Below are 15363 nucleotides of genomic sequence, written 5' to 3'. Positions count from 1 at the left end.
ATTTCTTGATGAACAATAGGTGGAAAATGCTTACCTTTTGTTTCTGTTTCCAAACTCTTGTTCTTTGGGACTTGCTCATACAAGCCTGGAGCATATCCATGATCAGCTTTTATATTGCTTTACTTCTAAGTCATTATGGTGTTTTTATGGTTGGCTGGGGTTGATGGGTGCATGAATTTGGTTTTGGAGGATGCTGAAGAAGTCAATATCAAGAAAAAAAGCAGAAAGTCCTTAGGTAATTACATTCTTAATTTTCCAACTCTTTTATTATTTATGCATGAGGATTCTTTTTAAAGGAGACAACATTACTCTCATTATGAACACGTAAGTTGAACCAAAACTCCCTATGCCTTAGTTATTGATCATAAAAGTTTTTTTTTTATTTATTGAGTTTACATTATATTGTAGCATCCATCTTGCCATGGTTATTGATCATAAAAGTTTTTGTTTTTGGTTGATTGGGTCAATCTATCTTGCCCGTAACTTGATTATTATTCCGGATCGACCACCAAATCAGGTTTAAAAACTATGTCCACACCTATACTAAAGACTCGATTGCTTTTTAAATGTCAAAATTACAAAATTGTGTTTTATGATATTTTTTACTGTAAAATAATTTTTTATTTTTAAAATTTATTTCTAATATTAACACAATAAAATAAAATAAAATAAATTAATTTAAAACAAAAAAATCCGCAGCCCAACAGCAATCCCTTGAAACAGTACCCAAAGGCACTCAACGGCGTCATTTTGAAGGAAAAAGTTCTCTAAACTAGAGAGGCGATTCGAGTGCGGAGGAGGATCCATGAGATGAGCTTCCATTTAGCGCGTTTCATTCTCCAATTTGGAATATCTTCAAGAACTGCTAGTATTAACTCCAGTAGTGGTTATTACCATCTCCTTTTCAATCCCAACAAACGCAAATTTACTGCAACTGCCATTCCTACAGCCCAAAAGGTACAGATTTGTAGTTGGTCCCATCATCCATGTTGTTTCTACTCTACTACTTGACTAATCACTATACTATTTTCTTGGCCTGTTTTTTATGGGCATGCAGTCAAGTAAAGAAGAGCTATTGGTAGTTGTTGGAGGTGGAGCAGCTGGAGTGTATGGAGCTATTAGAGCCAAGACTCTGGCTCCTAATCTTGATGTCCTTGTTGTAGAGAAAGGAAATCCTTTATCTAAGGTCATGTTTTTCTTTTTCTTTCCTTTCTGGGATCCTGCTTATATATACTACAGAATTCAGTTTGCACTTTCTTGAGTGATTTTTGGCATATTGATTGTGGGTGTTTACATTTACAGGTGAAAATATCAGGGGGAGGCAGATGCAACGTGACAAATGGGCATTGTTCTGACATTAAGGTAAGTGTAAAACAACAAATGCTTCCATTGAAATAAATGTTATATTAAGATTATGTTTGTTTTGAAATTTCATGTTGCTGTTCTATGCTTTGTTGATGACTCTTGAATTTCCCTTTAATGGGAATATAGGTTACTTCTATTTTTTTTTCATGTTATTCCTTTCTTACTAGTTTATGGCACATTCTACTAGTCTTAATGAGATTTTCTCATGGTAGAGCATCTGAAGATTGCTGCTTTTTTCTTCAGGATTTTTTCTAACCACTGTTTAGTATGTTACTTCTTGGAGTGTGCAAAATGAAATATCAGTGTTGGTGGTCAGGCATAACAAGAAATTTAAGTAAAACATAGAGCTTTATAGTATCTTTATTTTTCAAAATTTCGGTAATACTTAGAAAGGGGATAACTAAGAGAATGATTTTCAATGCTTATTGCAGTGTTAGTGCACAGGATTTCTTTGCAATGCAATAGCTTAGTAGAGAAATTGCTGCACTTAAATTAGCTTCTTTACAGTTGCTCACTTCATATTTGCTCGGATTATTTTTCATCTGGTATTAAGTGTAGTTTTTTTTTCCCCTTGTTAACACAAAGTAAGTGCCATCAGGAAAGGGCCTTTTAAAGCGAAGCTAGTAGAAAACAACTATTCCATGTTTTTGCTTAGCAATTAATCAAGTGCATACATCAGAATAAAATTCCAAAAATTTAAATTCATAAACATGGACGTGCCCCCTAGCAGTAGCCACCTTTTCTTAGTTGCAGATGAAAAACCGTTGTCTGAGGAAAGCTACTTGTTATATATGTCAAATAAAAAAAATTTAGTTCTTCAGGTGGCATCTCTAACCTTCATTTTGGCAGTGTCACAGTCAAGAATGACAGTCATTCAGTTGCGTGTGACTGAATGTTGATTGGACATTCTGTCAAAGTGATCCACATTCCAACTTCGATGACCATCATAACAAAGACAGCAAGCAAGGGTACTGGATAATTTGTCCTAACTGCAATTGCAGGATGCTGACTATAGATATCTGTAATATCATATCTTATAATAAGTTCACAGAAAATTCATGATAGGGGTCAATCTCTCTGATGAAGATTAACCCCAGCCTGATAGTAGTGGCTAGAGAAGCAAATGGAAACAGGAACTAAAATGGATAGTTTAATTAAGCAATCATAGTGAAGTGCAGTTTTTTTATTAGACATTGGAGGTCTTCAGTGCATGGATAACCATTAATCTTGTAAAAGTATTTTTCATCTCCCCCACATTCTAATAGGAAAAATAAACGAAACAACTATCTGCTGCTGCCATCTCCTTAAATCTGTGACAATTTTAGCCATGGCTCTGCTTGTTGCTCTCTAATTATCTGGAATAGAGCTGTTGAAAAAAAAAAAATATTATCCCATGACAACAAAGATGAAGAATTCAAGGAGATCAGGGCCAACAGGATAGTCCTCTCCCTTATTTTTGGTATTAGTTGTGTTTGATGAATTCAAACACATGAGATAACAGTGACATGCTTAATGACCACAAACTTTGTAGGAGCATTTAATATTTTAACCTTCTACACTATACTGAGCAATAGTTAAGGAAAAGCTTGGCTTCAATGAAGTGTTAAAATGGACTTTGCAGTGGTGTTATTTTTGTCAGGTCTAATGACATCTAGAAACTGGATCCTCTTGCATATACATAATTTGTTGAATTCACATTGTGTTGGGTTGGTTGCAGATTTTAGCGGAACAATATCCCAGGGGTCACAGAGAATTCAAAGGTTCTTTCTTTGACATGCATGGCCCAGCAGATACAATGTCCTGGTTTACTGATCATGGGGTGGCTTTAAAGGTTGTCTCTGAAACTGCATGTATTACACTTCGTCAGTCATCTTGCACATGCTATTTATTCTTGTATACCCATAGATTGAGGAGGATGGAAGAGTGTTTCCCACCAGCAACAGCTCGTCTTCAGTAATTGATTGTCTTCTGTCTGAAGCCAAACATAGAGGAGGTTTGTTTTCTTGACTGAGGATGTGTGGATTTTTTTATATTAATCTTAGCTTAAAATGATGGTGTTTGTTTGACAATTTTCCTTTCCAATAGTAAATCCAATAGTGTATGATGTTGTAAGGGATATTGATATTATGAATCTCGAAGAAATGTTTTAGATGATGGGCAACTTTCTTATTATTTCTGCTACAGATATATCATTTATTCCTCTTGTAATATGATTTTAGATAGCTTACTATGACCTCAATATTATGGAATGCTTGAAAGCTATACTTTCTGAACTATGACTTCTTCTCCTAGTTTCATTGCAGAATAGAAAAGTTGTATCAAGTGCATCTGTTGAAGCTGGTGGAAAGTTTCTTTTGAAGCTTGAGAAACGTACAGTCAGTTTCGTTGAAAATGTCAAAGCTGATTATCTATTGATTGCCAGTGGGAGTAGCCAGCAGGTACTGATAGATGGATGTTTCACTTGCATCACCATGTGGGTACTTAAATTTCTTGTGATATTTTGTTTTCTTATTACAGGGTCATAGTCTTGCAGCTCAGCTTGGTCATTCAATTGTAGATCCAGTACCGAGCTTATTCACTTTTAAGATTGCAGATTCAGGACTAGCAGAATTATCAGGGGTAATGCTTCTGTTTAATTGATTCACACTTAATATGCTACTTTTGTAGCTTTTTGCAAATGTACTATCAGATCTATATTGAGTCGAAAGACAGTGGGTCTTAATCCTGAGTCCCTAACAATTGTCTGCCTATTTTCCCCCTATTTCTTGAGATATTACAAATATAACTATTTTAGTTGTAATCAACAAAATTAGTTCTACTGAACAATGTGTAATTATTAGTTGCATGGACTATGCATTTTCTTAAACCGTGATTGCTTGGACTGACTGTTAGAATGGCCTCTGCTTATTGTACTAGAAGTTGCTTATGAGAACCCTCAGTTTGCTGTTAATAAAAAACACTTACTAAAATTTCTAGTGGTGCTCAATCTCTTTCATTATGGTACTTGATGTTTTATCTTAGGCAGCAGGTTCATGAAATAAATTTCCATTCATCATGACATTTAGTGTGAAATTATGCATTTCTGAAATTGGCTCTTTTCAAGGTTCTACATTGAATACCCTGCTTCCTAGTCATTCAGGTGATGACTTGATATTTTTCAATATATATATGGATTACTTTTTTTTAATGGATGATATATGCATTATTTTGATAGGACTCGAATAACTCCATGTCTGTCCAGACATCCTAGATTACCATGAAACAAGTTGCTCTTCATCACAAGTTACAGTGTGTTATATCAATATTGAAGTGTTAATTTTCTCAATTTGTAATGTTCAGGTTACATTTCCGAAGGTTGAAGTGAAGCTGAAATTAGAAAACATTCTGAGGAACACACCACACCTTACACAGGCATGTTTTATCTGGCTGATATGATGTAAATGTACTTGAGTGTAGGAAGTACTAATAGATATCAAATTTCAGGTTGGACCCATGTTAGTGACACACTGGGGGCTCAGTGGGCCTGTGATTCTTCGTCTTTCTGCTTGGGGGGCACGTGATCTGTTCAGTTCAGGTTACAAAGGTAATATAAAGTTTTACGCTCTCTCTCTCTCTCTCTCTCTCCATTCCTTTTTTCTTCAATAATCTTGATAGCATTTGGGTGCAGGCACACTTATAGTGGATTTTGTTCCTGATTTGCATATAGAAGACATGAAGTCAATCCTTAATCGACACAAGCATAAATATGCAGTAATCTTTGATCTAAGTTTTCACTACTCAAGCTTTTTGCATTCTCCATAAAGTCTTGAGTTATTCATGAATTTGGAAGTGGTCCTTCACCCTCTTTGCTAATATAGTGGGGTAATTCAAAGCCAAATTTCTCTCTGGTTTACCAGAGCTTGGTAGATCAGTGTTATAAATTTCTTGTTCATTTAAATGAGGGTAACATGAGTACATAGAACTGTTCTTGGTGATCGACCTCTGACAAATGCTGATTAATGATGCTATGAAAAGAGCTGATATTTTTCTTAAATTATGATTTTTCTTTATGCATAACCAAACCACCAGAGAAGAGAAAACATGCTATGGCATTAATTTAAACTGCTATTGAAAAGCCTAATGGAATATGATGTGTTCCAGGTCTGGTTGCCAACTACTGGAAATCAGAATTGATTTGTAATAACTCTATTGAGTCTTGGATAAAAGCCAGATTAAATCTGCTTTTCCAGTCTCTGCAGATCAAATGTGCCTCAGTTCCTCATTATCTACAAGACTGCAGTTATTTTCATGCTTTGCAAGTAGTGGGATATTTATTGCTTTGCTTTAAGGTTGTGTTACGATAATCTTGGTTTACTTCTATCATATTTTTTATTTGTTTGCAGAAACAAAAGGCACTTAATTCATGGCCATTGGGGTTCAGCCTTACAAAGAGATTTTGGAAATATATTGTGGATCGAGAGGTTGCTTGCGTGTTTCGAAGTAAATTATCATCTGTTGATGCTCCAGCACAATATTAATTGCACATGCCATTCTTTGTTATTAATATGCAGGGTCTGATTGGAGATGCACTGTGGGCCTCCATATCAAACAATTCCATTGTTTCTATTGCTCATCTTTTAAAGCATTGTGCATTTGAAATAACAGGAAAGGTAGAATTTTCACTCTTAGTATTTGAGCTCCCTTCTTTGAATTCTGTCACTTTCTTGAGTAGCTATGCTTTTATTCTTAATGTAGGGCCAGTATAAGGATGAATTTGTCACTGCTGGAGGTGTTCCTTTATCTGAGGTTCTCTCTCTCTCTCTCTCTCTCTCTCTCTCTCATTTTCTAGTGTTACCAGAACCACAACTTGATTTCCTTTTACTTCATGAAGATCTCTTTGAACACAATGGAAAGCAAGAAATGTGCACGTCTTTTCTTTGCAGGAGAGGTAATGTTCCCTACTCTCAGACATTTCAGGTTCCTGTTTCTTTTTGTGAACAAGGTAGAAAATAACCTTCAGTGTGATTGCGATAGTTCCAACTTCTGTACTCAAGTTCATCTATCTAGAATTTAAATTAATAATGCTGTGTGAGATCATGTTGGATAGTGTTTGAGATCTGATCACCATTCATGGTGTCAAATTTTAAATTTTTTTTGCAGGTGCTGAATGTTGATGGGGTAACTGGTGGTTTTAACTTCCAGGTATAAAGGCACCCTTTGGCACCTATTTTTTCTTTTTTCTTTTTGAGATTGGATCTGTTGTCCATGTTATATTTTATTGATAAATGAATTATGTGAAATTTTAGAAAATTAGGAACTTTGTTTTGCCATTCGGAGATCTATGTAAAGTCAATGCAAGCCTTCAGTCACTGTGGAATGCTTTTCCTGCAAAAAAATCGCTTTTATAGTGAAATTTTGGGCCAAGTGAATTTCTTTTTCATTGAAAATTGATAAGCAGATAATGAAGATCTCTATAATCTTGTCTTAGTCTCTTTGATTTTTACCAGAATGTTGGAACTACTGTATTTATAGAGATGGATTCCCATGATCAGATACAAGTGTCCTCTATTTAGTTCCTTCTGGATGGAACAATATTTGATTAATCAATTGTTCTTTTTGTAGAATGCATGGTCTGGTGGATATATTGCTGGTACAAGCATTGGTGAACTAGCAGCTGAAGCTACTTTGGAAGAGGGCATTCTTTGAACACGACAGTTTAGTTGTTTCCATTGCAAGCTTGTATGGACATGATGATATATCTTACGAGAAGCTTGTGAATGAATGTACATGTAGGAACATGATTATTGAATGTGCTTCAATTTTGACATATAATTTTTTGTTTTCTTTTTCCCCTATCTGTAGTTGGCAACAATAAATGAAAATTATTGCATCTAACCATTGTCAAAATAATCTGCTTTCCCATGATGGTTGCTAGTTTGAATATTTCATGAAGATTGCATTCACATTTATAAGTTGACCTAAGTTGCCTAATATATGCTGTCAAATTTTGATTATGCTGTTTTTAAGAAAATATTTTCAAAGTACATATGATAACCGAACAGCAGTCCATTGACAAATAGGTGGCAAAAATTAAGATTTTAGTGTGATCATTGATAAACACATTTTCCTAAAAAAATATGAATTTTTCCAGCCGTTTTGGCAGTAATTCCAGCTCAAAATTCAGCACAAACCCGGTTAGTGTAATCTTGATCGGCATGTTTGTTTACGCATTTTTTTAGGTCGTCACATGATTTTTATGCACAAATTTTTTTCCACGCGTGCATGGATTTTTCAATGTAAAGCATGCATTATTTTATTGTGATCATGACTATTCATCACAATATTTGCATAAATAGTATGCATCATCATGACTAGTCAATGGCAACATTAGTTTTTTCATTAATGATAAGTTCACCTTTTCCATGTAGAAATTTCAAATTCTAGGTGTATAAATATACTTAGACCAAATAAGAAGACACATTAATTTCTAGTAATACAAGTTCAACATACAACCATACAAAGTTAAAATCATGCCATTCATTTTTTTTTTGTACATTTGTTTCCATACACACTATACTCTTTTTATATTTAATGACTTAAACATCAGAAGATCTCATATTTTAATAGTTAACTTTTTTTTAGGAAAGCTCGTGAACTCGCGATCAATCTCAGTTATACTAACAACTCAGGATACGACCATGAAAAATCCAATTTCTCTCCATAATTTTAGCATTCCAACTAAAAAAAAGCATAACTAAGCTCTTTATCATCAACCAACGAGAATATGAAAACATTAGAGCTTATCTCTAGAGATTCAACAAGGAAATGTTAAACATAAAAAATCTACTCAAACCAATTACTATTGAGGCCTTGATAAATAGAGTTTACAACTATTTATTATGGGAAAACATGTATACACTCTGATGCAAACCTCGTGATCACGTGGATACGCAACCTACAATCAAGATTGAGATCTGATTCTAGAAAGCCGAAAGAGGTTTGATAGGAGTGTGACACAATGAAAACTTGTCCCAAAGCACTAACACTATTGAAATGAAGTTGAATGACACCATGAAGTCAGTTAATATTCGATAAGTAAGATTTAGTTCGTTCAAGAACCAAAGAATACAAGAATCTCTCTCGCATGTTAAAACTGAAAAGTTCAGAAGTATTATTCATCAAAGGTGCCAAAATTTAGGTTTACATGTGTTTAAATAGTTATGAGAAATTAACCCTAATGAATCTACCCTTGTGAACTGAATTGACCCACTTACAAAAACTGACCAAAACCTTTACTAGCAAGTCCAAACCTTATCTAAATAAGCATTGGATCCTAGTTGAAAACAAAATATTAATTAAGTCCAAACAAGTCTTGGGCTATAGCTAACAAAATAAAAATAAAGCTCATAAGTCCTGAGTTTTTATCTGTCGTGAAAAAAAGAAGAAGAAAAACATTGTAGGTCTTATACAAGACTTATTTATAGCCTATAATGTTGCTCAATAATCCTAGGAACTAAAGGAGAAGTTGTCGCCTCTTTGGTTTCCAAGTTATAATAGAATTTTGATCTTAGCCTTGTATTTATCCTTTTTTTAGAAGGAAAATGATATTGCCTTTAATGATCCTCTATGCCACCTCTTAATATCCTTCCAATACCAGGAAACACAATTAAGTTTTTGAATTATTATCCTTACACAACAAGGAAGCTTTGCCACAAAATGTGTTTCCTAAGTCAGCTTTGATTTCTTTATTTCATTTGTTATGTTTTCTCCTCACTTGACAAGGAAATAAAATAAAAATAATAAATCCTAATATTAAAGAAAATAATTAATGTTCACACATAATAGGAAATTCAAAACTAGTTAGGAATTCACAAAACACATGGAAACATCATGTAGCAAGTTTGGCCAAAATTGATATAAAATTGGGAACTTTGTTGTCGAAACTCCATAGCCTAAATAAGGGTGGATTGAGCTCTTTTTACACAAGGATTAAATATAATAAGGCCTCCTCTTTATGCTCTAAAGGATCCCCAATTTTAGCCTTGGCTGAAACTTGCACATCTAGCCCATTCAATGCGTCTTTCATGCCTTCGCTTTGGACCTTGTAATGAGCCTATTTAGAATGTGTAATGGGTCATTGGTGTTCGTGGGATGATCCACATTACACTCCCTAATAGGACTCTCCTCAATATAAAACAAACAGAGGGTAATCATATTTGAGTAGAAGAAGCAAGAGTCAACAAACAAGGACATCATCATTTCTAAATAATAGAATCTCTACAACACCAGTAGTCCCCACTAGAGCATAAAAAAGGAACATCAAGGGATACGTCCATGATCGTCTGACATTTATAAGCTCTTGACCACACCTCTCACCACCACACGTGTTAAGGTATTGGCTGCCATTAAGGGGGGGAAATTATATGCAATACCCACTTTCATGAAAATGGTTCAAACATTAGGAACCCTAACAAGCTCCCACAATGACCATAGGCATGACACTAAGGAATGTCAAGCCCTGAAAACAAATTTAGAAAGATTGATTGTTAGAGGATATCTTTAATTATTTGTAAAGAAAAAAAGACAACCATAATAAGAAAGGAAGCAAGTTTGAACATTCCATGATGAGCTTCCAAAATTAAGATAATCTCTAGATTATTTTATAGAAATGTATCTTCATCTTTTAAATTTCTCAATAAGTAGTAGTGTTTCTACATGAAAATCTCTACAGTGAGTTCTCCATTAAATTCTTTATGACTCCATGAAAATATCCATGGTAAGATCTCTATATCTCCATTGAATTCTCCAAGTTTGCAAACATATCTCCATGAAACATCTCCATGATAAGATTTTCATGTCTCGATTAAAATCTCCATGACTTCAAAACAAAAATATATCAGGATCTCCATTCAACACAACATCTCTTTACACGATGCTTTTTATAATCATAAAGAATTAAAAACTTTCATGTTAACAAAGTCCACAAAGGTAACATTTTTCATGCAAGCATAGTCAGTAATGCAAACAAAGGTAATGTTTATACAATAAGTATTTTCTTCTCTCATTTTCACTAGTTAAAGTATTTTGAACATAATTGTTTAAAAGACTTGGGGGTAAATGATAATAATATATTCCTAAAATAAAATATTTTTCCAATCGTTTGGGCCAAGCCTAAACAACTAGAATTTTTCAAGCCATTTGAGTAGCCCAAATGGTTGGAAATTTCAGCCCAAAACCCCATCTTAGATTTGGTGTTGATCTAGTCTATCTAATCCTACCTAGCACACCATTTTATGTATTTTTTTTATTCCCATGAGTGGCGAACACAAATTTTTCATTCATGTAATTTTTTTTACGCGCACACAAGTTTTCCTATGTAGAGAATGTCATTTTTTGTGCCAATAACACTATTAATCACCAACATTCCCTCAATAGTGCTCATGTCACAACAACCATGGCATGAAATAATAACCAATGACCATCATAACTAATCAATGGCAACACACCAATTTCTCCACCAATGATACATTTTTCTCTATAAAGAAATTCCAAGACCTAGGTGTATTATTGCGATGTCGTGGTCACACAAATTAATTACCCTAACTTAAATAAACAAGATAGTATAGAGCAAGTAAGGGGTCGATCCCACGAGAAAGGTTTAGTTCAGATTTTTATGCTAGATGATATAAAATTGGGGGGGGGATTGAAGTTATCTAGGTTGTGCTATGGTAAATAGAATAAAACAATCAAGATAAATTAAATAAATCAAAAAAATTATCAAGAGAAAAAACATTGGTCTCAAGTAGACATCCACCTACGAAAATCAGAACTGATCATTGAAACGATCGTCAACTTATATTCTGAATATTTATCTTTTCTTAACATTAGTTAGTTAACCTATCCACAGTGTAACTAACCCTAACCATTAAACAACCACAGTGTCTGCACTAGTAATTTAATTCAACGGCAGCCTTAGGAACTAGATAAGTTGATTAATCTAGACAACATAATTGTCTGCAGTACATGTTTGATTTAATCGAATGTTTTCCCTAAAATTAATAACATAGATCCACCACAATTATTAAACACAGTTGCTTCACAATTTTATATATCACAACTCTAGTTTTGATAGCAAACTTAGCAATAGATTGGTTAGAATAATAACTTAGAGTCTGCTCTAGCAATCAAACTAAACAATCATAGGAAATAAGTATAGGAAAACAAACATACTCATCATATAAACTGAAAAGAAAAGGTAAAATAGATCTCACAGTTCTTGAAATCCAAAGGTTTCCATGTCCTTGCAACCAAGAAAAAGAATTTAGCCTTGCATGTTTAATGAGAAACTAATTAAGAGAAAAGATGAATACATGATTTCAGGTATAGGATGAAAGGGTGAAGTTTTTTTTCTCTTCTAACCGCCCTCTCCTTCCTTTCTCTTTTTTTTTTAATTTGATAGCCAATCCTAATCCCTACTTCCCTAAAAATATAATTCTTTTCTAAGTAGACAATTTAGATTTAAGTAATGCAATAACTATTTTCCTAAAAAACAAAGAAGAAATAGTCTTGTATAAAATCTTCAACCTTCGATTTTGGACTTAGAGGAGTTAAATTTCCCTAATAGAAACTTAGATGTCAATTTGGATGCTTGGGAAGTAAATTGAACTTATTTTTTCACAAAACCTATATGCTGGCAGAATTTATAAGTTGTCTTAGAAAAATCATCTCTCTTATATGAGCTCTTTTTCTGCTCGAATGTAGTAGGTTGATAGATCTTCGAGTCAGAAATCTAAAAAAAAAAAACGTTTGCATCAAATGGACTTCTCTAACTTAAGATATTCAAGTTGGAATGGCCAAATGTCAAAACTGGCAAAACGTGAGATTTGTCTTTGAAAACTATGATTTCCATGTTCTTTCTCTTTTTATTTTTCTTGCCATATATGTATGGAACGATATGGATGTTAGCTTTCTAATGCCACTAAAATCATTTCATTTCGACCTCTAGAGCTCAAGCTTTACACAAAACATCGATCAGAGGTCAAATTTGTCAAAGTTCGACACAGGTTGGAACATGGTTTGAATTATCTCCAATTTACTTCTTTTTTAATCTTACATCCAAAAGTACCTTCAAAACATAAAACACAGAATATCAAAGCATTTTATATATAAAACACAGGCAAAATATTAGGCAAATATAAGTAAAACTATCAAATAATATAGTTGCATCATGTATACACATCGTAAATACATCTAGTCACTAAACAAGAAAGCAGAGCAATTCTTAGAAATACAAATCTAACGACAAATATACAAAGCTAAAATCATGCCATTTCAAGTTATGAAGTAGACAAGGGTGCTTGTCGCATGCTATAGAAAAGCCAGCCAAAGTCACCATGCATTCCATGCCATAAAAGCAAGCTAGCCATGCCATAAAAGCCAGCCAAAGCCAACAAAAAACTGGTTGTGCCATTATTTAGTTTAGGTCTATGCCATAAACTCTTACTCTTTTTACGTATATTTTCTTTTGTTTTTCTTTTCATACACACTACATTTCTTTTACACTTAATGATTTAAACATCAGAGAATTTCATGTTTCATCAGAGGACATATTTTGTAGAAAAGCTCGTGAACTCATGGTCAAACTTGGTTACACCAACATCCTTAATGTGCAGCCATAAAAAATCCAATTTTTATCTGAAATGTTTCCTACTTCATAAATTATAATGGCCATTTGTTGAAATCCAAGAAGAAAGTGAAAATGAGAGTTACAGGCAGCATATATCAAGCAAAACTTTCAAACCATGTATTGTTCATCATTCCTCAAATTCTGAAGCAAGATGGTTAGGTATTGAGTGTGCATTGCAACAATTTTATGAGCTAGGCTTGTTGGCAGCGGCTTACGGTGGAAATGGAACTTGTTTCCCTCTACTCTTTTTTTTTTTTTTTTTATGTTTTGCATATTGTCTGATATCTCAAATTCTTTTTATTATTATTTATTTTATTTTAAAAAGTTTATAAAATTGAATTTTATTTTTCAATTACATCCCCTAATTTTTTTAGATATCAAATTTGATCCATATAATTTTGATTGCTATTTTTTTGTTTAAATTAATTATTATGATTTCATCCGCCTTCAATTTGTTTTCCTATCAAATTTGATCCTTATTATTTTTATTTTTATTTATTTTTTACTTTGATGAATTTTTTAAATTGAAATCTTTTTTACTACTTTTTTTATTTGAATTAGTTTATAAAATTGAGTTTTTTTTTTTCAATTCCATCCTCCTCAAATTTTTTGTATGTTAGATTTGGTTCCCATTCACTTAATTGCTACTTGTTTTGTTTGAATTAATTTTTATGATTGGATTTTATTATTATTATTTCATCATTCTTTAGTTTTTTTTCTTATCATATTTTTTTCTTATTCTTTTTATTGTTTTTTTTTTTTACTGTTAGTGATTTTTTTAAATTAAGATTTCCTTTCCAGTTTTATCTTTCAACATTAAATTGGTTAGGGATTTAGCTTCTAAATTGAGCCCTGGTCTAAAATTTCACCGATTGCAGGTTTCAAGATTCACACGGGTATGCTTGTTTTTTTTTTCTTTTTTTTATGCTCATATTTTTTTTTCAGTTTCATCTTTCATTATTTATTTAATTGAAGATTGGGCTCTATTAATTTTTTTATTTGCTTTCTATAAGATTTTTTACCAATTTTAAAATTGATTCGAGTTATCTCATTTCTTTTTATTGTCGTTCTTTTTTAAAAGATATTTTGTTTTTTTATTTAAATGAAATTAATTAATTAATTAACTGTAAGAATGAGATGCTCACTTTATGATATTTTAAGAAAATAAATAAATAAAAGGTTTTTATTGGGTAAATATTTTTTTATTGGCCCGGATAATCGTTTGATTAAATAAAAAATTTATTCAAAGAAACAAAGTTATTAAACACAACAGGATACATGCCCCATGTTGAGAGTTCAAATATCTTGATATGCATTTATTTCTTAATTTTTACAATTTAGTCTTTACTTATTATAATGAGATTTTTACATTTATTAATATAGATAAATCTCGATTTATTTAATTGAGCATATGCCCTGTGTTATGTTATCTCTTATTTTTCCAGTTTAGTCTTTACTTATCATTAATGATTTTTCTTACATTTATTTATACAAATAATTCTCGATTTATTTAATTAAATGAATGCATAAGTTTTTTTATTTTTAATTGAAATTTTTTTATAGCCAAAAACAAATTGAAAAGGCTTATATATTTTTTTTTAAAATATAAAATAAAATTATCCGAACTACAACGAAGCGTAGGTCAATAGCTTGTGTTATCCATGTCCCAAAATGTGTACTTATAATAGCATGACTTGAGATTTGAATCTTCTTAAAGAAGAAAATTATTAGAAAAAATAAAACAGGCATGTGTTTAATTTTTTTAAATAAAAAATATCTTAAAAATAATAAAAATGAATGGTATAAAATATTAGATGAACTAAATATGCTTTTTTTCATTATGGAAATGTTTTATGTATAGGATCGAAAAAGTAAAACATTCATTTTAAAAAGGGCAGTTTTCAATTTCAATTACTAGTAAATAAGCCTTCTTTGATTTTTTTTGTACAGAAAAGATTTTCATAGTGAACTAAGGAGTAACTTTGTAACAATTGCCTTCGTGTACGCTATGCTATTTTTGTAGGTTTCTAGTTCTATTTTTCTTAAAAATAAAAGAAGGCAGTAGATGGAAGCACCTTATGTGAACACAAAAATCTCATCTAAGGAGACAAACTTGCTTGCCCGTTCCAATAAAAAGATTAAGATGGATGATGCAACTATATTATATGATAGTTTTACCCATATTTATCTAGTATTTTGCCTATTTTCTATATATAAAATGTCTTGATATTCTTTATTTTATATTTTGAAGGCACTTTTAGATGTAAGATTAAAAAAAAGTAAATTGAAGATAATTGACAGATTTAACATTCGATCAATATCTTGTGCAGAGC

General features: G+C 32.3%; 1 protein-coding gene across 2 annotated transcripts; it reads left to right on the top strand.

Moving 5' to 3' along the window:
* The first annotated feature begins 700 nt into the window (after positions 1-700).
* LOC7494584 (uncharacterized) lies at positions 701-7239 on the top strand. Of its 2 annotated transcripts, XM_024598649.2 has the most exons (16): positions 701-957; positions 1058-1186; positions 1303-1362; positions 3083-3196; positions 3271-3358; positions 3658-3803; positions 3883-3984; positions 4705-4776; positions 4849-4948; positions 5033-5115; positions 5748-5825; positions 5916-6014; positions 6100-6150; positions 6236-6292; positions 6505-6546; positions 6967-7239. In XM_024598649.2, exons 1-16 carry the CDS (start codon positions 811-813, stop codon positions 7048-7050), a joined length of 1452 nt encoding a protein of 483 aa, XP_024454417.1. In that variant the 5' UTR covers positions 701-810; the 3' UTR covers positions 7051-7239. The 2 variants fall into 2 exon arrangements, with proteins under 2 accessions (XP_024454417.1, XP_052308565.1); XM_052452605.1 differs by lacking the exon at positions 6236-6292.
* Positions 7240-15363: the final 8124 nt, after the last annotated feature.

This window comes from Populus trichocarpa, chromosome 4 (genome assembly GCF_000002775.5).
Source record: "Populus trichocarpa isolate Nisqually-1 chromosome 4, P.trichocarpa_v4.1, whole genome shotgun sequence".
Lineage (NCBI taxonomy): Eukaryota > Viridiplantae > Streptophyta > Magnoliopsida > Malpighiales > Salicaceae > Populus > Populus trichocarpa.
Note: the sequence above shows the minus strand (reverse complement) of the source record. Positions and strands in the feature narration are given on the sequence as shown.

Coding starts and splice junctions, on each gene's coding strand:
- LOC7494584 (XM_024598649.2), top strand. CDS start 811: ATGAGCTTCCATTTAGCGCGTTTCATTCTCCAATTTGGAATATCTTCA. Junction 3,359..3,657: donor TGAAGCCAAACATAGAGGAG/GTTTGTTTTCTT, acceptor TTCTTCTCCTAG/TTTCATTGCAGAATAGAAAA. Junction 4,777..4,848: donor ACACACCACACCTTACACAG/GCATGTTTTATC, acceptor ATCAAATTTCAG/GTTGGACCCATGTTAGTGAC.